General features: G+C 40.9%; 4 protein-coding genes across 4 annotated transcripts; 3 read left to right on the top strand and 1 right to left on the bottom strand.

Annotated features, from left to right (window-relative positions):
• Positions 1–163: 163 nt before the first annotated feature.
• LOC137935484 (AP2-like ethylene-responsive transcription factor At1g16060) lies at positions 164–2,231 on the top strand. Its single transcript, XM_068780131.1, has 8 exons — positions 164–402; positions 535–617; positions 777–785; positions 900–988; positions 1,076–1,149; positions 1,258–1,308; positions 1,416–1,492; positions 1,603–2,231. Exons 1-8 carry the CDS (start codon positions 164–166, stop codon positions 2,229–2,231), a joined length of 1,251 nt encoding a protein of 416 aa, XP_068636232.1.
• Positions 2,232–2,824: 593 nt separating this feature from the next.
• LOC137967196 (5-methyltetrahydropteroyltriglutamate--homocysteine methyltransferase 2-like) lies at positions 2,825–10,116 on the top strand. Its single transcript, XM_068813676.1, has 15 exons — positions 2,825–2,926; positions 4,078–4,455; positions 4,808–4,895; positions 5,043–5,170; positions 5,263–5,454; positions 5,541–5,743; positions 6,438–6,601; positions 6,700–6,780; positions 6,871–7,037; positions 7,175–7,280; positions 7,370–7,620; positions 7,708–7,780; positions 7,886–8,014; positions 9,029–9,424; positions 10,034–10,116. Exons 1-14 carry the CDS (start codon positions 2,841–2,843, stop codon positions 9,395–9,397), a joined length of 2,415 nt encoding a protein of 804 aa, XP_068669777.1. The 5' UTR covers positions 2,825–2,840; the 3' UTR covers positions 9,398–9,424; positions 10,034–10,116.
• Positions 10,117–11,441: 1,325 nt separating this feature from the next.
• Positions 11,442–16,269, top strand: LOC137934809 (single-stranded DNA-binding protein WHY1, chloroplastic-like). Its single transcript, XM_068779345.1, has 7 exons — positions 11,442–11,776; positions 11,855–11,949; positions 12,108–12,200; positions 12,389–12,483; positions 13,760–13,833; positions 14,563–14,651; positions 15,815–16,269. Exons 1-7 carry the CDS (start codon positions 11,581–11,583, stop codon positions 15,929–15,931), a joined length of 759 nt encoding a protein of 252 aa, XP_068635446.1. The 5' UTR covers positions 11,442–11,580; the 3' UTR covers positions 15,932–16,269.
• Positions 16,270–17,038: 769 nt separating this feature from the next.
• LOC137934815 (protein LONGIFOLIA 1-like) lies at positions 17,039–19,863 on the bottom strand. The gene is made up of 4 exons (XM_068779350.1): positions 19,649–19,863; positions 18,255–19,559; positions 17,957–18,149; positions 17,039–17,819 (listed from the first exon to the last, which is right to left on the bottom strand). The coding sequence occupies exons 1-4, from the start codon at positions 19,793–19,795 to the stop codon at positions 17,206–17,208; spliced, it is 2,259 nt and encodes a 752-aa protein (XP_068635451.1). The 5' UTR covers positions 19,796–19,863; the 3' UTR covers positions 17,039–17,205.
• Between the last annotated feature and the right edge of the window lie 3,656 nt (positions 19,864–23,519).

The following is a 23,519-nucleotide window of genomic DNA, read 5'->3' as shown; positions in this document are numbered from 1 at the left end:
AGACTTGCGAACAAACGGAAGCCAGTTCTTGGAATATATAAATAACAGGGGAGGCGAAGACGCCATCCCCAGTTCGGTTGTCCACTTCGGTTGTCATCACCATTAATAACCAGACGCGAAGAAAAGAACAGAAGACAGAGAGAGGCTCGGCGGTCTGAAGGCTATGGACGTAATTTTGGTGAAGAACGAAGAGAACAGCAGTAGTGTGAGGCGGTGTCCTAGCGTGATGGAAGGCGAGGCCAACAAGTGCATCAAGAGGAGGAGACGGGATCCTACGGCCATGGTTGGGAGAAGTGATCAAGAAAAAAATGGAGAAAAGTTGCTTGATCAGTCGGCCGCCGCTACCACTACTACCACCACCACCGCGGCCAAGAGGAGCTCCAGATTTCGCGGTGTTAGCAGGTCACTCCGTACTTGGGCAAATCATAGACATAATCAGTAGAAATAATTGGTTTATGTCCCTTTTTTCTTCTGTTTTCTCCTCTTTTTCATGATTTTTTTACTGAAAATGAAATATGGAAATTGACATTGCAGACACAGATGGACGGGAAGATTCGAGGCGCACTTGTGGGATAAGGGATCATGGAATGTAACACAGAAGAAGAAGGGAAAACAAGGTATGCAAGACGCCAGGAGCCTCAACCTTTCTCCTTCCTGTAGCTCTTCTCTGTGTTTTGTTCGTCTTTCTTTGTCTTCTTTTATCTGATATAAAGTGTTCTCGTTTCTGCTTCCTCTGCGCTTTTTGCTTGGGGTCTTCACCTTTCAAACTTCAACAGTTTATCTCGGTAAGAATCGGTTTCAATGTCTCTGAACCAGTTCTTGTTCATGCAAGCAAGCTTCACCTTCGCTCATAACTTCAACCAGACTCACCCTTCTTTGATTTTTTTTTTTATCATCAGGGGCTTACGATGAGGAAGAATCAGCAGCAAGAGCATATGATTTGGCTGCACTAAAATACTGGGGACCAACAACGTTCACAAATTTTCCAGTATGGGCACTCTCCACCTTGTAAACCTCATCCTTTATCAGTACTAAATACAGTGTCGCAGGAAATAATTAACGTATCATTCTTTAGGTGTCTGATTACGAGAAAGAAATCCAAATAATGCAAAACGTAACAAAAGAGGAGTACTTGGCCTCCTTAAGAAGGTAAGAATTCCTCTGTTGCAGTTCTTAGGATCCTGATCAAGACTAAATTAAATAAATTTTCTTTTCTTTTAATTTCTGCTCTCTCAATCCTCATCCGCTTACATACAGGAAGAGCAGCGGATTCTCCAGAGGTGTATCCAAGTATCGGGGAGTAGCGAGGTATTTACCATGAACTACACGGATAAACGCTAAGCATTAAACGTCACAAATGGTTTTTGAGTCGGGTTTTTCAATGACAGATACACTTACAGTAGAGGTGAATGCAGGCATCATCATAATGGCCGCTGGGAAGCAAGGATAGGGAGAGTGTTCGGAAACAAGTATCTTTACCTTGGAACTTACAGTAAGTCATATAGAGCTAAGATCCATCTCCTTCCATCTGCAACTGTTAATAATAATCTGATCAAACCCAGAAGGGTTTAGAATGTTATTAACTCAGAAAGAGAACTTCAGGTACCCAGGAAGAGGCTGCTGCGGCATACGATATCGCAGCGATAGAATACAGAGGCATCAATGCAGTCACCAACTTCGACCTGAGCACCTACATCAGATGGCTAAGGCCAGGATCGAACAACCTTCTCGAGCCCCAGGAGTCTCGACCCAGCACAGAAACCCGAGCACTGGCATTGGCACCCACAACAAGCAACTTCCAGAAGGAAGAACCAGACACATGTTTCCGGTACAACCCATTCGTCCAAGACGATCTCTGCCCTCCCCACAAGCAGGAATTCCAGTCTCGCCAAATCTCAAACGTCTCCTTCAACAAATCGTCATCCTCGCCTACAGCACTCGGCCTCCTCCTCCGATCATCTTTCTTCAGAGAGCTGGTGGAGAAGAACTCGAGCGCGGCTGAGAATGAGGTCGAAGGCGACAATGTCAGACAGAGACAGCAGATCACGGGGAGTGACGACGAGTACCCTAGTGTGTTCTATGATGGGATCGCGGACGTCCCATTGTTGTGCTCTAAAAATGGAGTTGCCTTGCCAGAGATGGAATTGCAGGAAGAGAGTGCGACCTCGTACTATGATCGTCCTGGGCAGGCTTTATGGAACAATGTTATGAATATGTCTTCAATTCAGTAGATGGGTTTCTGTCGCGGGATTTTAAAGAGCCGACAAGTAAATTTATGTAACACACAGACGACTTGTATGAGAAGAACACTCACTTTAGGATACATCTTGATAATAGTCTGTGTAGAGGTATTCAGAGAAAAATAACGAGATATTTGTTAATTAACCATGGCGCATTTATTTCATTTTTAACTTAGTTTAGTGAGACATGACATCAAGATTAAGATATTGATCTATGCGCCAAATCTTTCACATTTATTAACAATCAAGAATTAAGGAACCTGATTGTCAATTGGGTGTTGGTCAAAGTAAAATTTTTTGAAGGGCAAAATGTAGAGATGGTTCAAGTTGAAAGAGAGTGGAATCAGTCCAAAAGGAATCATGATTGAGGGAAGGAAGAACCAGAGTTGGTGCAGCTTCATTCTCCAGCTTCTGGAATTCAGCGAAATCAGAGCCGTTACTTGGGTTGTGTATGAAAGAAGCCTACACATGGAGGATCCATGTTAAAGAAGATCCCGTCGGAAGAAAACAATAATGAAGCAATCTCTGGGCTATTTCGTCTTTTTAGCTATAGGCATCTAAATGCAAGTTTCACCCAACCGCCAAGTCCATTTCGCGCGAATGTTGAGTATGAAATCCTCTCTCGTCTCTGCCACTCGACTCCATCGCTTCAGCAACTTCCCTTCTGTTCCTCAAAGTACGCGGAGGTGAGAATTTTAATTCAGCGGTAGATTACGATCGCTTGCTGATAAACATACTGTTCTCCGTTTTTTTCTTACGAGTGGATAATCAAAATCATTCATTTGATGTTCCTTTCTTCCGATTCCGAATCGAGATGCATCGTTATTGTCTAAATTTATTGTTGCGCTGGTATTTTCTTATTTTATCTTCTTAATCCTTGTTTACGGATTATTTGAATTGCTACATTTTGACTAGAACGCGATAGTGTTCTTCTAGTATCTGTTAACGAAAGATTTGTAGTTTGCGATGATAGTGTTTGTTAATAATCCCAGGCTTTGAATGTACGCCTATATATGTGAGAATTCCTCTAAATGTTTTTGTTTATTTTTTTCCTTTACATTCTGGATAGCTTAATGTTTAACTGCTGCTCTGGTCCTCCTCCATTCCTCTACTCTTGGTCTTATTCTTCTACTCCTATGTTTTCTTGTTATGGCTATAGGGATTTGATTGAAGAGCTGTCTGCCATAGCTTACTATTTGCTGTATGTTCTCTTCATTGTGACCACCGTCTTTACATAAATTAGTTAGAAGCTTATATTATGTGTTTTTTTTTGGCAATGGAGCTACATTTCTTGGCTTTGCTCGGATCCTTATCCTCGTTTAGCTGGGAAATGAGTGGGATTTCCAGCAAGGCAAGCTGCCTTGCATTCTCATGATATAGCTCAAGTTTGAGCTCTCCTCCTGTACGGTTCAAGTTCAGGCTAATTATTGACAAGAGACGAGCTCAAGCTGATTTGCCTCATATTAAGTTTTGGCTGTTAAGCGGCTCAGCTTTCCCAGCTTCAGTCTAGCTTTATTACATGTTAACATCCCTATGTGTGAAAGCCAGTCAACTTGGTAGTTTTTGTTCTAATGCCATTGCCACTCTGTATCATAAAGGTTCAGCTCATTTATACTTAATACCGTTCCCACTCTCTCAAGTTGTTGTTACTGGCAATTGGCTTTTTCTAGGCTCTTATGACACAGTCACCTGTTTCGGCAGGAAGGATTTCAAATTCTTTCTACTTTCCGATATTTCATATTTTACATTTTTCTTCTTTGTCATCCCGGTTGCATAGTATAATATCTTGGTTCTTTAACACTTTCTGTTGCTTCCTCATGAAAATTTTGTTTTGTAGGGTTTTGCAAATTGGCCGCATAAGAGCAATGTCTTCACATGTTGTTGGTTATCCTCGCATTGGGCCAAAGAGAGAGCTAAAGTTTGCATTGGAATCATTTTGGGATGGAAAATCTACTGCAGATGATCTTCAAAATGTTGCTAAGGAGCTACGAGTTTCAATTTGGAAACAAATGGCAGATGCAGGAACAAAGTTCATTCCTAGCAATACCTTTTCCTTTTATGATCAGGTCCTGGATACCACTGCGATGCTTGGAGCAGTTCCTCCAAGATATGGCTGGTCTGGAGGTGAGATAGGCCTTGAAGTTTACTTCTCTATGGCTCGCGGGAATTCCACTCTTCCTGCAATGGAAATGACCAAGTGGTTTGACACCAACTAGTAAGTACCCAGGTTGTTTAGCTGCTTAATAGTTGTTTATTGAATTTTTTGTGGTTATGATTATGTCCTGGCCCAGAGGTTGGACTGAAGGGTTAAGGTGTCAAAGGAGTTTATTTATTTTTTAAATATTATATTCTTGTTATTAAATAAAAAAGGAATAATGCGATGGGGAGAAGCCTCAGCCGCATATGATTTCAAATGTGTTTTGATCTCTAGAAGAATCAAGCCACATTCTGCATCTTGAAAATCTTGTCTAATATTCTAACAGTCTGAATAGCTTCTTTTGGGTTTGCTTCAGTGTCTACTTTCACATGCTTTTATTTTGCGGCTGAGCTTGCTTTGTTTGATCCAGTCACTACATAGTGCCTGAGCTTGGCCCAGACCTTGACTTCTCATACGCTTCTAATAAAGCAGTAACAGAATACAGGGAAGCAAAGGAGGTAAGTTGATGCCATAGCATTCTATTCTTTTTTTCTTTCCTTCTTTTTATTTTTTCCTTTTCACTGTGTAGTAGGATTATCTTTTGCTTCTACATATAGAGCCGCTTAATACTACAGAATAAAACTCCTTGGGCTTCTTTTCTACAGCTGGGAATTGAGACTGTGCCAGTTCTTATTGGTCCAGTGTCTTACTTGCTGCTGTCTAAACATGCAAATGGTGTAGAGAAACCATACTCCCTTCTTTCCTTGCTTGGAAATATAATTCCTGTTTACAAGTTCGTAATCTCTTACATAACTCTTTTTCTTTAGATGGATAAAAAATTTGGTTACTTCAAGCTAATTGTTTTCTTCTTTCTTGTCAATTCAGGGAGGTGTTAGAGGACCTGAAGGCAGCTGGAGCCACTTGGGTTCAGTTTGATGAGCCAACTCTTGTTCTCGATTTGGACTTTAATCAATTACAAGCATTTGTAGATGCCTATGCACAGTTGGATGAGGCCTTATTCGGTCTGAGTGCTATTGTTGAGACCTACTTTGCTGATATCCCAGCTGAAGCATACAAGTTGGTTGCCTCTGAAGGGCTATTTTTTCTTGTTTTTCCTTTTACTTATTAGTTTATTTAATTTGACTTGCTTTTCTACTGGTTAGAACTTTGACTGCATTGAAGGGTGTCGCTGCTATTGGCTTTGATCTGATTCGGGGAAAGAGAACCCTTGAATTGATACATAACTTGGGTTTTCCTTCTGACAAATACTTGTTTGCTGGGGTTGTGGATGGTCGAAATATCTGGGCAAATGATCTTTCTTCCTCTCTAGCGACTCTAAAGGATATTGAAAGTATTATTGGCAAAGGTAAACCTCAAGTTATTTATTCAATATTCTTGATCAGTTTTTCATAATACATTGCTTTTAAGTTGAACAGGAACGATCATTTCAAAAAAAAAAAGTTGAACTGGAATGGGCCTTAAGAAGAGGTTTGAATGGTAAAATGTATAACTTTGACCTCTTTTACTTCAAGTTTGATGGAGCACCCTGTTCTGTAGATTAAATTTCTGCCCAGATGAATTAGGTATTTTTTTATTGAACAGACTGTGCTACCGTTCAGGAGAAAAGAAAAAAAAATGTCTGGACATGTATTTATTTTCAGTGCAAATATATAATAAAACCTGGTCAAACCCAGATGACCCTCTAGTTCAATCAAAATTGCCCAAGTAGGCCCTTTTTCCACCTGGTTTAACCATAATTTTGTTGGTTACGGAGTCATAAAATCAACATCATTTCTATTTTTAGTAATTTAATGCCCTAGTAAGGAAAGAATCACCTATAACTGCAACTACTTTCCCTATCGTGGTTGGTTCTTTTTGTATGATCCGCATTTTATTTTTATTTGCTTGTTTGAGGGCTTAGGGATATGGAAGATAGCTGTAAAATATGGAAGCCGGTGTGACCCCTTTGTTTGCTATGCTATTTGTACTTGTGGTTATTTTGCCTTTGATTTTCTGTCTCATTGTTACTCAAATATATGGATTGACTTATTAATATGCAGAAAAGCTTGTTGTGTCGACTTCTTGCTCCCTTCTGCACACCTCAGTTGATTTAGCAAATGAAACGAAGCTAGACAATGAAATCAAGTCTTGGTTGGCATTTGCTGTACAAAAATTTCTTGAAGTGAATGCCTTGGCAAAGGCATTGAATGGTGAGAAGGATGAGGTACACCCTCCTTAACATCTATCTGTAATTTATTCCATATTTTTATCTTTTATCTATGAGGAGAAATTTTGACTTTGTTGTACTCATCATCTATTCAGGCATTTTTTTCTGCCAATGCTGCAGCTCAAGCTTCTAGAAAGTCATCGTATAGGGTGAATGATGAAGCAGTTCAAAGAGCAGTAAGTATGGGGGACGGATTTTTTTATTTTATTTTTGCCTGCTTTCTGGGATTTTAATTAATTTCCTGCTTTTATCTTGTAACATTCTAGGCTTCTGCTTTGAGAGGTTTTGATCACCGCCGCACAACTCCTGTGACTACTAGACTTGATGCTCAACAAAAGAAGCTAAACCTTCCGATTCTTCCAACAACAACTATTGGATCTTTTCCCCAAACCATGGATCTTAGAAGAATCCGACGTGAATACAAAGCAAACAAGTGAGTTATTAGGTACATGGGTATCATCCTGAAATTTCTTTTCTGTCCCATCTTGTTTCAAATATATTCCTTCTGGGTTCTTTCGACATGAACTAGTTTCTCCTACTATTAGTAACTCAATTGTTCTTTTCTTGCAGGGTCTCAGAAGATGGATATGTGAAAGCTGTCAAAGAAGAGATCAACAAAGTAGTTAAATTACAGGAAGAGCTAGAGATAGATGTTCTTGTACATGGAGAACCTGAGGTGATAAATATCTTCTGACCTGAGTAAATTTAATGAACTTACACATCTTATGTTTTTAAGTGCATTTTGGCATTTGTGAATTACTGCAGAGGAATGACATGGTGGAATACTTCGGTGAACAATTAAAGGGCTTTGCTTTCACTGTTAATGGGTGGGTCCAATCATATGGTTCACGTTGTGTTAAACCACCAATCATCTATGGGGATGTCAGCAGGCCCGAGCCAATGACAGTTTTCTGGTCAGCGGCGGCACAGAGCATGACTAACCGTCCAATGAAGGGAATGCTCACTGGGCCTGTCACCATTCTGAATTGGTCCTTTGTGAGGAATGACCAGCCTAGGTCTGTTGGTACTCTGTTCCTTATATAAGCACATGCTGAGGTTCTGTTTATGGTCTACAAAGTTTTCACTGAAGTACTTGTCATTAGGTATGAAACGTGTTTTCAAATTGCCTTGGCAATGAAAAAAGAGGTTGAAGATTTAGAAGCTGCTGGGATCCAGGTGAAATTTTTTATCTTCTATTTCTGTACTTGGAGCACAACAGTTTTATGAGATATTTGTTTTAAGGAGTGTTGCTGGACTGATCTGTAATTCCTATTCTTACAGGTGATCCAGATTGATGAAGCTGCACTACGAGAAGGCCTGCCATTGCGCAAGTCAGAGCAGAATTTTTACCTTGATTGGGCTGTTCACTCCTTCAGAATTACAAACTGTGGTGTGAAGGATACCACTCAGGTTTGCTTTTTGCTGGTGTTATATTATAACTTTTATGTTGATAAAAGCCATTGTTTGCAACAAGCCAGATCTTATTGATTACCATTATGTACTTCTAATATCAATGTAGTCCTCGATCTTCTTAACCTTGCCTTTTCTCTTGTTCTTTTTTATTATTTTATATTTTTGAACCGTTGTTTCTTGTATATTGATATGCATGACTTGTCATTCTTATATAGAAGTTTGGTTTACCTTTTATTTAAATATATCCATTATAAATTAAAATAACAAGTACATCCTTGTGTGAAACACTAAACACCATTAAGGTTGTCTGAGCCCCTTACATAGCAATAATATGTGTTAGGACTTCCATGCTGCTATGTCCTAATCAGAGTTTCATCCTTCTGTTAACTAGAATTTCATGTTGCAATTTTACCATCATGCGTGATCATATTTTTTGCTTTTATTTCTTTTCCCTCTACATTGTACAATTTACATTGTGACATGACAAAAGACCATTTGGATGCCAACATCATATGCTTATAAGCCGTTACAACTTGTACAGATTGGGGAAATTTGTAAGTGCAAATATTTTCTTTGAAAACAGTAAACATACCTTGAAAGAGGACTAGCATAAGAAGCTCCAATGAAGAGGATACAATGGTTTACTATCTATGTCGGTATAGATACCTAAAACACAAGATGTTTGTCCTATCTAAGATATGTATTGGTTTGCATTTGGCTGACAGGGCATTTCATAATTTGATATGGATGAACCTCACACAATTTTGTGATTGATATGGCAAACTATGGAGTTGTTAAGCCTAGGATTTTAGTTCCCTCATCTTTTAAGGTGTTTCAAAGAATATTGTGCGTTTGCAACCTTGTGATTTTTCTCCTACTATTATTATATGCTCAATGGTTCTGAATTATAGTTTCTAGTCTGTGAACTTATGTAATTAGCAGTGACTGAAAAATATTCATCTTGTCGTTCTCAGATATATTTGCTTACAATTTTCTGTCATTTAATTACAGATTCATACACATATGTGCTATTCTAACTTCAATGACATCATCCACTCCATCATTGACATGGATGCCGATGTTATCACTATTGAAAATTCAAGGTCCAACGAGAAACTCCTCTCTGTTTTCCGGGAAGGTGTCAAATACAGTGCTGGAATTGGGCCTGGTGTATATGATATCCACTCTCCTAGAATCCCGAGTGTAGAAGAGATAGCTGATCGAATCAACAAGATGCTTACTGTTCTTGAAAGGAATGTTCTGTGGGTGAACCCTGACTGTGGCCTCAAGACCAGAAAGTATACAGAAGTTCAGCCAGCCTTGGCGAACATGGTTGCTGCAGCAAAGCTGCTCAGGAAAGAGTTGGCCTTGGCAAATTGATTTTCCCCGCACTGGTTTAAACTTGAGGTTCTCATATTTCACCAATGATGATTGATGTTTTCCGTCTCAAAATAAGATTCCTGGTTCAGCAAATCTCCTCTCAATCATTTTGGTATGTATGTCATATCAAAATTATGCAACTCGGCCTCCCTAAATGAAGAGTCAATCGACTTTGTAAAGCTTGCACGATGTCATCCTCTTCGTTCTCTCTCAACCTAATCTCATAGGCTTGTGGAGAGCACCAAGAAATGAAGAGTCATATTATTTAAACTCTTCTATTGCACTAAACTAAGGTATAAATATGAGAGCTTTTTGCACTGATTGGGTATCACTAAGAGTCTCTCAATTGTTGACCATTTAGTTGTAGTTGATTGGTGGCCTCTCGAAATATTTAGAGACACTTTGAATTGAAGTTTAGGTATTGTAATTTTACCTTTTTCATGGCCAACTCTCTCTTATAGATCTCATCAAGCATGTTCCAAGACTCCTTGAATGCCTAATGCAATTTATACAATATGATTTTCTCCACCACCTGTATTATGCAATATAGGGCCTTCATATCCTGTTTTTTTGGTCTTCTTCAAATTATTTTGGTCTTCTGAAGTTTGTGATATGTGTTTCTTCGATTTCTTGTAGCCGCCCACCATGTTAACTACTCTTGAGACATGAATAGCACCACCACCATTTGCAATTTCCGACGTTTCTAGTTGCCCTTTCCACCGTATCTTGGAGGTAAGAATAGAGTATTCAAACCCCATTATTGACTGCCATGGGAATCTTTAAATGATATATGTTGGATTTATCTGCTTAACAATAGAAAATAAATGAAAAAGTTAAGAGAGACAAAGCACAACAAAGAGAAGAGGCAAAGAAAGTAAAGGCAATGTTCGGAGTCCAAAAACAAAAAAAAAAAAGGGAGAGAAAATTATCTTTTGTTGTTTGACAGTAAAGAATCATTGAGAGAAGAAAATAAGAGAGAAAATTACTTTTTCTCCTAGTTATTAAATTTTTTCTTACAAAATGATAGATTTTGGAGAGAAAAGAAAAGAAATAGAATCTTGAGAGAAAATCTTAATTATAAAAAATTTAAAATATTATTAATTTTCTTTTCTTTTTTATTTTTCACGTGTGTCCAAACAAGAGAAATTATATTTTTCTTCCATTTTTTTTCATTTTCTATGGGCATCCAAACAAAAGAAAATAAACTTATATTTTTTATTTTATTTTATTTTGTGTTTCTCTCTCTCTTCCTTTTTAGTAAAGACTTGAGAGAACTCTATCTGATTTTCTGTTTTATTTCTAGTGTCTACAACAAATTGATTATCTCAGCCTATGCTAGTTTCATTCCATGGGGGTTTTGGAACGAGCGGAATAGAAGGCGGTTTGATGCTAAAAGTGAGTCTGAGGCTAGAGTAGTTGATAGAGTGACTGGGCAAATATCCACCTTGCCATTGACTAAAAGACCTTTTACCTCTTTTAAGGGCACCACCATTTGAGAAAACTGGATCAATTTGGCGACCATGCACATTAGAACCAAGGTCCAAGTTATGAAGGAATGGATTCCCCCGGAGAACGGTTACATAAAATTAAATTTTGATGGCTCTTCTCTCGGCAATCCAGGGATCGCTGGTTTTGGGGGCGTGATTTCGGATTCAGCTGGAAAACAATGTTTTTTCTTTGCTGGTCCTTTAAATATATCAAACTCTACCTTGTTAAAAACTAAAATACCTAGAGATCTTCTTCCACTTAAAAAAGGACTACATAAAAATAGAAAACGCTTGTAATATGAAGCTGAATGAACGATAAAAATAGATTTAACATGAAAGAGAAGAAGAGAATTTTGACAATAACTAAAAAGAAACCCAATTACAGATAGAATTGAAGTAAAAGAAAAGATACGAATGAGTTTTTATTTCTCTTCAGTCCTGCTTAAGTAATTGTCTGTTTTGATTTTATTTTTAACACGTTTTTATGAAGATAAAATAACTTTCGATTAACGGCTTCACTCTTGTTTCTTCTTCTTTTATTTTGGATAACAGCTCTTGGTCTAAAGATTGAACCAAGTCCAAGCCGGAAAAGCTGCCCATCTGTCCAAAAACCTCCGCTTCTCCGACCACAGCAAGCCAAAATCCGTGATAAAACCCATCCAAAACCCTTCTTCTCTCTGTGACAAAGACACCATTATGTACCCTCTACCGTCTTCTCTGTCCCTTCAAAACCCCGCTCCATCGTTGGTGTTCCCACGAACCCATTTAAAAACTGGTTCATTTTTTAACACTTGGAGCAAGTTCTCTGTAAAATGCAAGCGCTCAGAGTACTATGAACAACAAAGGTTTTCCTCACCCGCTGAAGGTCCCTCTTCTCAGCAACCCCTCGGAGGTCAGTTTTCTTCCTCAGTAATTTTTCTTGTGCTTGCTTTTGCAAATTCGTGTGCTTACATACTCTTTGGCTTCTCAGCTTTACCTCCGAGGGTATTCGTTGGTTACACCATTTATAAAGGCAAGGCAGCTCTAGCAGTAGAACCTAAAGCGCCGGAATTCCTTCCTTTAGATGTATGTTAACTGTTATCTCAGTACTTAATTGTAAGAACTCAGTCCGTATGAGTTTATCATGCAGCTCTAAAAGCTTGGGAACTATTTAAATGAGTAATTCTTCAATGTGTCCTTTTTAATTAATAATATTCCACTTGTTGCTTTCTTCATAAGTGTAGTCTGGCGCGTATAAGGTTTCAAAGGAAGGGTTTGTTTTACTCCAGTTTGCCCCTGCAGCCGGGTTAAGACAGTACGACTGGAGTAGGAAGCAGGTGAGTCAGGCTGCTGCTTGATGCATTTTGTTTTTTCAGTGGAAACACTATTTCTGTGTGGTTATCGATGTCATACTCAAATTTGAAACCATACTGAGAATGTGAAAGCATCTTTCTTGTTTCTAGCATAGAAGACTAGATGCCAAGATCAAACTCATGCTGTGCTAATTTTTATTCGCCCTCTCTAGGTGTTTTCTTTGTCAGTCACTGAAATTGGATCTGTAATGGGTCTAGGTGCTAAAGATTCTTGTGAGTTTTTTCATGATCCATTCAAAGGAAAGAGGTAACTTTTCACTTATACCATTTGTTTCAGTAAGAAATACATTTATTTTTTCTTTTCTTTGAGAATTGGTGGTAGCTTTTAATCAGCACCTGAAAAATAACACAAGACACAAAAAGGGAAGATTCCCTGGCATCCCCATGATGAAATGATCGCAAGAGACTCCCTCTTTAGCAAGCTATATAGGAAAACAGGCTACTTAGGTTGCTGTTTTCTTCAACTAGCATGTTTTACATGTGGCACTTGTGGATGCAGCTTTGATCGATTCTTTACTGCCCTTAGGGTTAAGATGTATATTGTCAATACCTGTAGGGTAAGCGGGGAATTTATTTTAAGGTTACCCAGTCAGTTAGAAATTTCCAGAATCCCAGCGGAGAGTTTGAAATTGGATAAAATTTGAACAAGATGTTATAGGTTATTCATGTCTTAGAGTGAGCGGTTATCAGTGGTTCTCAGAAATCTTAACTACAATGTAGAATAACCGGATTTCAATGTCAAAAACTCTTTTAACTGTCCAAATGCTCATGCTCACCTGTTAACTTTTAGTGCTTGTTCGATAACTTTTCTTATTTAAAAAATATTATGCTCACCTCATTTTCAAAGACTCCATTGATCCAGATTTTAACTGACCGAGACAATTTCATGAAATGAAAGGAAAGATTAGGGTGCAATTTTTTGGTGGGTACGTCCACATTTTATAATGGTGATAAGTAATGATAGTGCAAAGTGCTCTTCATATCACCTTGATGGCATCATCTTTTGGATGGTGGATTGTTTGTTCCTTCTGTTACTTTGTTTCATAATAAGCCTCTTGATAAAGCCCCTTCTGTGGGTTTGGGCCTCAAGGTATATTGATGTAGCCAAAAATGTTCTCATATTTGGTGTAGCACACATTAAGATCAGCTAACTCAGATTTTGATCAATTGGCGAAAGAGGGTGTTTTTCAGCCCCACTTAGTGACCAGAAGCTCTCCCCAGCTTTAAGGTTTGGGCTTTGGACCTGTATTATTTGTATCCTTGAGCCATAACCCATAAGATTATAATGTAAATTTTCCTCTAGTAATAAAGCTATTCGCGATTCTTCAAAAAAAAAAAAAGTATTAATAACTGTAATACTGGTCATAAAGCAAGAATATTTATACATTAATTTATTTGGAAAGGAAGTAAAGTTTATTATTCACTGTTTCATTGCTTTGTAGTATGTCAGTGAAAGTTACATTTCTTTTTGTTTCATCTCTACTGAACATGGTGTATCTATGCTCTCTTTTCCTTTTTCTCAGCGAAGAAGGCCAGGTCAGGAAGCTTTTGAAAGCTGAACCCCTTCCAGATGGCAGTGGCCACTTCTTTAACCTAAGTAGTCTTCTCAACATTTGCATGCTTTTACGTTATTTTCAATTTTGATTGATCCGTGTGTGTGTGTGTGTGTGTTATGCAATTTATGATTAAAGATTTGAATTTACTCATATTTTAAATGCTTTCTCTCTCATAAATTCAAATCTTTAATCATAAATTGCATAACACACACTCACACACAGAATCGCTATATGTTAACTTCTGCTGCATCTTCTCAGTTGTTATAACTATCATTTGCAACTAAAGAATTACCATATTAGTATCTTATTTCACAGAAAGAAATCCATTTTATTTTAGTTGTTTAATGAGGTTTCAGGATTTTTTCTCTCCCTTTTACCTAGTTTCTTATTATTTTATATAAACCACTTGAATTATTCCAAAAAAGAAAGGAATATATATATTGGGTGCACTTCCACCAGTGAAAAACAAATCCATTGAAGAGACTTTCCAGAGAATGTGAAGACTCACCAAGATAAGTGTACTTTGTCAAAACTAAATGACTTATACGGACAGCTGTTTGTGCTGATATGAGTTAGGAGGGCAATACTAAATGGAACTGGTTATTGAACCGGACTGAATTAGAACCATATGCTTGTAATCGACCCAAGTCTTTAATTTTGTAATATTGTAAACATAGGTGAAAGAAAACCATATTGGGGATCGTTTAACTTTGTATATAGGGATGGTTGTCTGTGGCCCTAACTGGTCTCCTACTTTGATTTTATGTCAGGTGTTCAAAATAGGCTTTTGAATGTGGATGAGAGCATCTACATCCCCATTACTAAAGCAGAGTTCACTGTTCTTGCATCAGCTTTCAACGTAAGTAACCATGTTTTTGCTTCACTTGTACTGCTACTTGAATCTCTCTGTCCCTCTCAAAATGGGTTCCTGGTATGATTTGGACGGTTGCACATACAGTTTATTCTGCTGTAACTTGAATCTCTCTCTCTCAAAAAGGGTTCTTGACATGTTTAGATGGTTGCACACAGTGTATTCTGCTGTAACTTGAATCTCTGTCTCTCTCAAAAAGGGTTCTTGACATGTTTAGATGGTTGCACAGTGTATTCTGATGTAACTTGAATCTCTGTCTCTCTCAAAAAGGGTTCTTGACATCTTTAGATGGTTGCACACAGTTTATTCTGCTGTAACTTGAATCTCTGTCTCTCTCTCAAAAAGGGTTCTTGACATGTTTAGATGGTTGCATACAGTGTATTCTGCTGTAACGTGTTTTTTTGAAAGCAGTTGTGAAGTATTCTGCTGTAACTTGAATCTCTGTCTCTCTCAAAAAGGGTTCTTGACATGTTTAGATGGTTGCACACAGTGTATTCTGCTGTAACTTGAATCTCTGTCTCTCTCAAAAAGGGTTCTTGACATGTTTAGATGGTTGCACACAGTGTATTCTGCTGTAACTTGAATCTCTGTCTCTCTCTCAAAAAGGGTTCTTGACATGTTTAGATGGTTGCACAGTGTATTCTGCTGTAACTTGAATCTGTCTCTCTCTCAAAAAAGGTTCTTGACATGTTTAGATGGTTGCACACAGTTTATTCTGCGGTAACTTGAATCTGTCTCTCTCTCAAAAAGGGTTCTTGACATGTTTAGATGGTTGCACACAGTTTATTCTGCTGTAACTTGAATCTCTGTCTCTCTCTCAAAAAGGGTTTTTGACATGTTTAGATGGTTGCACAGTGTGTTCTGCTGTAACTTGAATCTGTCTCTCTCTCAAAAAGGGTTCTTGACATGTTTAGATGGTTGCACACAGTGTATTCTGCTGCAACTGGAATCTCTGACTCTCTCTCAAAAAAGGTTCTTGACATGTTTAGATGGTTGCACATACAGTTTTTTCTGCTGTAACTTGAATCTCTGTCTCTCAAAAAGGGTTCTTGACATGTGTAGATGGTTGCACACAGTTTATTCTGCTGTAACTTGTATCTCTGTCTCTCTCTCAGAAAGGGTTCCTGACATGTTTGGATGGTTGCATACAGTTTATTCTGCCATATCTTTTGGGGTGGAATGCATTTGGAAATACCATCCGGCCAGACGAATCTATCCGTGCAAACAACGCCATACAATCTGGTGCTGATGTTGAATGGGGCAAGTAGGATTTGAAACTGAGAAAAAGGAATGCAAGAAAATGGAGAAGCTTCGTCTTAGATGCTGCCCGTGGCTTTGGAAGTGGTTTTCAACTGTACCTGCTCTTGTTTACTACTTTGCTACATAGGGAAATCCTCAGCACTGCTTTCAGCTGTGGAAGAAAAAAGTAGTGCTTTCTTCCTTACAGATGCATGACCATATATTTTCTGAATTTTCTGACATACCAAAACATATACTTCAGAAATCCAATGGATGGTGTGCTCATAATGGCCTATTAGAAGGAGGATTTTTAATTGCAGCTAATCATTTTGAGATGAGTTTAATTAAACCTACGTTCTGGTATCTTAATTCAATTATCTTACTCCATTGTCTAACAATTTAGAAGATCCATTTTCAAAAAAAAATATCATTGATTTGAAAAACGCAAACTTCTCACTCTTCTGTGTTGTGTTGGTGAGAGGAGAGAAGGAAGGATCCACCTCGGCACCAACCCTGGCAAAGAGGACGCGAGGTAGGGACGAAGAGGTAACCAAAGTCCACCATGACTAATGCCATCTTCCCTGCTACTGCCACAATTATGGCGTACTCACAGCGCCACAGCCAGCGGAAAGTCGCCCGCAGGCGCGCCTGTGCCCTATGAGGATGACAGAGCCTGCGCATGGCCCAAATGTTACGTCAAGCTTGTCTGCCCAAGGGACGAGGAATTGAATGATGCGAGGAAATGGCAAAGGGAGGGACTGTAGCGGTAGGGTACCCACCCTCAGCCCAGGCTCAGAGGGGGGTGATGAGTGATGAATGACTGCGGACTGCCTCACAGACATTGAGGTCAGTAGCTGGAAAGCCACATCAATGTGAGAGGTGAGGTGAGCTCACGTTCTTGCCAGGGTCCCAGCCCCTCAAAAGTATGGTTTGGTTTTATCCCATTTAATATGTAAAGTCCAGGGCCAGTGACCCCAGTCTATATTGGGTGTCTCCCAATCTGCTCCATTGTCTAATTGATTCATTCAATTTTTATTTTCTATTTAACTTTAAAAATATATAAAAATTATTCTACGAGAAAATATAAAATAACTATATTAATTTTAATTAATGAAATAAAGAAAATAATTTCTGAATTAGTGGGGCCTACCCCGCTATAAGAGCTGTAGCTTGCATTCATTAAAATCACATCTCATGGGACTCGTACATAAATAAGCACGATTTTGTACCTCTTTTGGGATTTTTATCCAAAATTACAGTAGACATTGCAAAAGGGGACCGAAGGGAATAGCCCGGCAGGAATTCAAAAAAGCAACATCCTCTTTGGCGCCACCGCGGCTGTCTGTTTCCGACCGAAGGCCGCCAATTCCCTGATTGTCTCCGCCACCAGATCTTTGAATATCAGCCGCTCGATGTCCAGCACCGCCTCCGACATCTCCACCGACCGGTCGCCCCACCCGTCGCTCCCACCAGCGGCCATGTCTTTCCCCAGTATTCCGCATATCATCTCGCAGATGTCTTCCGCCCGGACGTTCTCCCTCGTCCTCCGTAGCTCTGCCCACACTTGCCGCAGCGACGGTTTCCGGACCTGACCCGTGAAGGCCTTCCATGAATTGACGCTCTGGTTCCTCTGAAGGATTTCTCTTACGGTGTCGAAGAGGAGTCGTCGGTGGAGGATCGTGGCTTGGGTTGTTTTGCGGGGGAAGTGGAACTTTCTTTCTAACGAGACGAATATGTCGGAGCTTTCTGTTTTGTGGTTCGTTGTGTCGGAGGAGCTCTGCAGAGGACTGAAAGCTCGAAGAATTTCGGAGACGTAGAGGAAATCTTGGTCCTCCGATTGCCCTTCGGATTTTGTTCTGATCGGTGATACCGCGCTTGCGGGGCTCCATTGTTCATACTTCATCTCCGGCCATTCATCTGTGAAAATGGAAGAGAGCGGAATTAAAGAAAGACATAGTAATCTCTTTCAGACTCTTAAGAGTGTCAGAGCAAATATTGAAATTCAGTCAGTTCTCTAAATTGATTTCAATGAGAATAGGAAAGAGAATGTTTACCTTTAAAATCAAGACATCGTTTCATTGAAATGGGAGGCGGGGATCCCTCGTCCTTGTAGAAAGACGAATCAAGAACAGAAACAGGGCTCGGCTGATCATTTGCAGTGATCTCCGCTATGCTGTGGAGCAGCTGATCGCATCTCTCCAGGAGGTTCCTTCCCTCCTTGTAATCCTCCATTTTTGATCTCTGCATCTAATGTAAATTAAAAAAAAAAAACTATCAAAATCAAAGAGCAGTGGGATTGAATTAACTAAAGAAGACAGGGAGAACTTATTCTTTCTTCCACTCAAATCTTACCTCAACGTCGACTTGAGAATAGGTGCTTGCATTGCTCTCAGAAAGAGAGGAATATTCTTCATCCGCTGTAGAAATCCTTTCCTGTTGCGTTTTTCGGCTTCTAGGGGATCTGCTAATAGCCAGATCCGGACCAGTTTTTTTAGGAGATGAAATCCTCCTATGTTCATCCGAGTTTCTCACTTTCCTCTGAGTCTCGACATTGACATTTATACTCAATCTTCTCGGGCTCTGCACGGGACTCTCGTTCCCCAAACTTCTTCCTCTTACATTGCTCGGAGTCTGATTCTCTCGCCTCATTGGCCTCGCAGTTGCGGAGGCAGCCTCTGTCCGCCGGATCCCTCCTCTGGCTTTTGAATTCGAAGGCGGAGAAGGCAGAGGAGGCGACACGTATCCTCTTTTACCCGTCTGGTTTTTCGGCGATCTGGACGGTTTCATCACGACAATGGGAGCTTCTTCGAATTGGCGATCCAAAACGAAGTTCCTCCTCTCAAACTGTCCATTGGATCTCTTGGAATGCAAGAGGCCTTTCAGCTGCAAAGCCTCCAAGATCTGCTTCAGAGTCTCCAAATCGTTCGCTTGTTCGTCAATTCCTCTCATCTTAAACCTCTTCTCGATCTCTCCGTAAAGAGACCCTGCTCTCTTGACCGGCTCCGGGAAAACATCCTGCGAGTCGAAAAAACTCTTCCGGTGCTGCGGTGAACTCCAGGCCGAGTTCGTCCCGCTCTTCAAACTATCATGTTTGGGTTTTCGCGTCAACACTGACGCTCTCTCTTCCATGCGCGGCTTCGGGTTCTCGGGACCTACCGGCAAAGACTGCTTCGCAGGCTGAAAGCCGCTGCTACCGTCGAGCACGAAGCGATACTGGGCCTGCAACAAATCTCTCGACACCCTTGATTCCGATGCGGATCTCCTCAACTCGATTTTTTTCGAAGACTCTCGCCCCGAGTCCGGCAAAGCCTCGAGACCCATCAGCCTAGCAATGACGCTCGGCGCCCTTCTCCGTCCCTCCATCTCCTCCGTCGATCTACCTGTAGAAAACACGGACGAAGCGTTCGCGTTCGGAACAATGCCCCCTTTCCCACTCACCCTACTATCTAACGAAAGCCTCGGGGCCTCCCGAAACTTCCACGACGACTTCAACCCCTCCTCCAAAATGGGCAGAGGCAACGGCGAAGAGGTCGGCTTCGGCGACTCCAAAGGCCCCGACTTCATAATTTCCACCCCCACAGCAGCCTCCTCCTTCACCGGAGTCACCGGAGGCGACCCAACGGACACTCCCGAGGAAGAGGAACTTGAATCGACAGCCTAATTTTACAATTACACAAAACAAAATCAACTTTCGCCAACAAAAAAACCCGGTAAAGAGAGAGATTAAGCACAAACAAGGAACTCACCGGTGCGAGGCGCTTGGTGGTGTAGAGGCGCTTTCCCACGAGAATCTGATGGCGGTCGAATAGATTAAGAAAGCCGGCCATGCAACCCATCTGTTTCTCCATCTCCTTCCCCGCCATCCTCTGTTCTTCAACGAAACAAGCCGTCATCTTCTTTCCCACCACCTCTCGGCTCCGCTTCTGCTATCTAGTGTTTCATCTCATCTTCTCTCTCCACGGTCTTCCGCTCTGCTGTCTGCGCGCTGGGGGCGAGGAGGCTTATGTAAACAGGCAAGGAGGAAAGTAATGTCCTCGGGCTGTGCGAATGGGCAGATGAATCCGGTCCGAATCGGCCCAATACGGTCCGGTCCAGAGTGGCGTTTTCAGACTCTTAGAGTTGCGCGCGAAGGTGTCAGGGATCCCACCTTGACTTGCAAAAGTTTGACCAGACCGAACATGAAATATCCAAATTACCACTCCATGTTTCATCTTCTTAACTCAGCATTAACGCTTACCGCTGCGCCATTAGAGTGAGAATTAAGAAATTAATTAAATATTAGAGGAATGTTGGTGGAGGGGGTAATGGGCGCTGTCTTCCCACTCGATTCTCAGTCGCCGGCCCCTCTCCCTGCTGTCACCATGTGGCAAAAGGTTCGTCTCCTCGCCTGCCCCGCTGCTTGTTATGTGTTCTTGTTCATCTGCACGGTCTTCTCCATTATTTTATGTCCGTTGGAAGTAAAGATTGTCTGTGAGTTTTTAACTGGTTTTGTTAAGCTTTCTTAATCGTTCATCTTTTGGGTGGCTCGTTGTTGTTCGTGGATTTCTATTTGATTTGAATGCGATTGTTCTGTGGGTATTTGAGTAGTTTGGTAGCTTTTGCGGTGGCTATGTGCTGCTACTTGGGAAAAAAGTTCGGTACGCCCATGCTGGGATTTGAGAATTTTTCAGACGAGCAGGGAGGAGGCAGAAGTGCAAGGGAGTAAGAGTAGGAAGGCACCATCACCATCACCCAGGACCAAATCGTAACAAAACAAAAAAAGGAACTCCGTTAATTGTGATTAGGTACGTGAGTCGCGAGGAGAAGACTGAGGAGGAGGACGACGACTCTGCATCTGGATTGGATATTTGCATCGGTAAATGCACCTTCTCTGACTTGTGAGGGAAGAGCTTAGGAAAATGACCTCACGGATCTCCCCTTTCTTTACCGATTACCATCTCTCACCACTCGATTTCAATGTACTACTACTCAGGAACACATTTCCCAGCACCAGCAGAGAGGGGGAATTCACCGATTGAGATTTAAGAAATGAATTGAATAAAAACAACTTTAATGTTCGTTTGATTTCTCGTTGTGTATCAGGGGGGGGTGTGGGGGGGGAGGGGGATACGCTGCTGTTACCCTTTTGCCGTAATTGTATGGGGAGCTGAAAATGTGTTAAGGATGTAATAAAAGAAGAGGGGACTGTAGTCTCTGTACTGCTGCGGACTCTGTCCTTCGACGTTGAGAGCGATTTGGTCTTTACGACTCCACTCTGTATTGTCTCAATGGATTCATAAAATGACTGTTCTGACAGGGAAAATACAGAGTTTAATGAAGTGGGCTCCCTACTGTACTGGTTTGATCCTTCCTTGAGAATGATCCATCGCAACGTTGGGGCTATTCTGATTTTCAGACTCTGGGGCGTGGGGGACGAAAGCAGCAAGGAGGTTCAGAGGAGTAAGGCAGCAGCACCTCGCCCGGGAGCCTAAAACGGCAAAGAAGAAAGAGAAAAGTGAGCTCTCTCTCTCTCTCTCCCACTCTCCCGATGTACAGTAAAGAAAGAAGTCATGGAAGGCTTTTAGCTTCGTCTCCTCCTGGCAAAAAAATTTGAAAAGCTTAGGAACACGTGAAAAAGGGCAAAAGAGAAGCCCAACCCAGTAGGCAATTCCTCGCCTGGAAAACAAGCAAGTAGAAAATTAATTATGATAAAGTTTCAATTACCCTTTTAACCAAAATCTCAATATTTATGTCTGCATTCACTGCAGGTATTGTAGCATCATGAGCTCCCCCGTGAGGGCACTAACTAGACTACGCCGGACTCGACTACTACCCACCCACTTCCCTACATTCATTACCGATGACACCTAACGAACGACCAACGAGTGAAATCCAACCTTATTTTCCAGTCTCTGACATGGCAATCGTGGGCCACCACATCGCATCCGTAGATCAAGGGTGGGTCCCATCACTTCTTTGTTTTTTCTTCGTTTTTGTCCCCCATCCTATGCGTCTGCGTCACGAGTACTGTATACGTACAGTACTTTTACTTTTTTCCTGTGCAGTGATGAGTATCTGAGAAGTACGATCTGCGACACGTGACGTGATCATCGGCTCTTGGATCTCGAAGTCCATTTAAAATATTAATTCCCCCTGACGGTGTGACACGTGTTCCCCCATCACACGTGATGCACGAACGTGCGGCCCGCCTGGAGCGGCGGTGGCATTTCTGTTACTTAGAGGGGTATTTAGTGGCAGTTTTGATGCATTAAAAAATATTTTACACAAGTGCCACTGTGCAGTAGCCTGTCGTCCCGTTCCGTTCCGTTCCGTTCAGCAACGGGCCTCTGCGCTTCGTTTTGCTAAACCACTTTTTTTTTTTTTTTTGTTTTTGACAGGGCAATTTTGATTGGACAGCACTCGAGTGGGGTCATGGGAATAATAACCAAATGGTTATTGCCTTAATGGTGGTAGATGGATCCAAGCAGACCCATCGACGAATTTGGACACGTGTTCTCATGAGGTCAATCAACGAAATTAATTAAATTAAACAGTGAATAGCCACCCTACCAATAGAATCAATCCATGATGAAGTTATCTATCTAAGTCTGGCTCTTCCTCCTAAAAATAAGGTTAATTTTGTGGTTAGCACGAGAGAACCAATAATAATTTTTCTTGGGTTGTAATAGAAAGTGTTTTTGTTATCAAGGGGGGAGGCATGTGGGTGATATATGGAAATGCTCACTGCATTGACCACATTTCCCAAGTAAAAGAAAATGGGTGAAATGGGTGATAATGGCATAGAAAGGAAACACCATGGCTCCTCATCTATGTGGTGATCGAGGCCATTAACTCAAAAGAACACAACCCTAACCCCAAGGCGTGGAGCTCATCCTCTTCTTTGATTTAATAGAATTCTTACGAAAAACAAAGAGCAATTCATATTTTTTTGTATTTGACTCTTGTTGATTTGCTAGCCAACATGGTTACAGATGCATTTCATTCACGAGATGGGAACTGGCCAAGAACTGGGTCGAGAATGACTGGCGTTATATTTCAATCTAATTCAAGAATTATATAGTACAGCCGAAAGGCAACCAGATAAAAGGGGTGGTGTAGGGGACTCACAATCGCCTTTTTCTTTACTCTGGAGAGACTAAAGAAAAGGGTGAGTAGGGGCTCTGCAGAGGACCTCTGAAAAGGGCTTGAGACTTTGCAGATTCCCGGCTTCCATGATTGCAGCACAATTCCCAAGTCCAAGATATCCAATCGAGCTTTGCATCAAATAAACCAAGGTAATATTCGAATGGTTCTCACTTCTCGTAGGCATGTGCATGAGTAAGGAAATTGCCAAATTTTGCGGGTAGTTCCTCCCTCAGTAAGGCACCCAGAATAATATTTCTTTTTTCATTTTCTCAGAGTATAGGAGAGAATATTGAGATAAGGGGAGAGGATCTAAGGAATGTAGCCGGTGAGAAAACATGGGTAAGGAGGTTGGAATCTCCTGCAAAAGTTTCCAGATCAATGAAGTGCCGCATAGGAACTTGGGCTTCCTTTCTTCATCTATGAACTTTAGGTAAACAGCCACTGATTAAAAATCTTTAATGGGTGAAGTGGATTTTGGCCAGTGAAGTCAGT

Source organism: Aristolochia californica, unplaced genomic scaffold, assembly GCF_029961685.1.
Source record: "Aristolochia californica isolate CCGP_79_NKW_82.1479 unplaced genomic scaffold, dmAriCali1.0.hap1 SCAF_6, whole genome shotgun sequence".
In the NCBI taxonomy this organism is placed as follows: Eukaryota; Viridiplantae; Streptophyta; class Magnoliopsida; order Piperales; family Aristolochiaceae; genus Aristolochia; species Aristolochia californica.
Note: the sequence above shows the minus strand (reverse complement) of the source record. Positions and strands in the feature narration are given on the sequence as shown.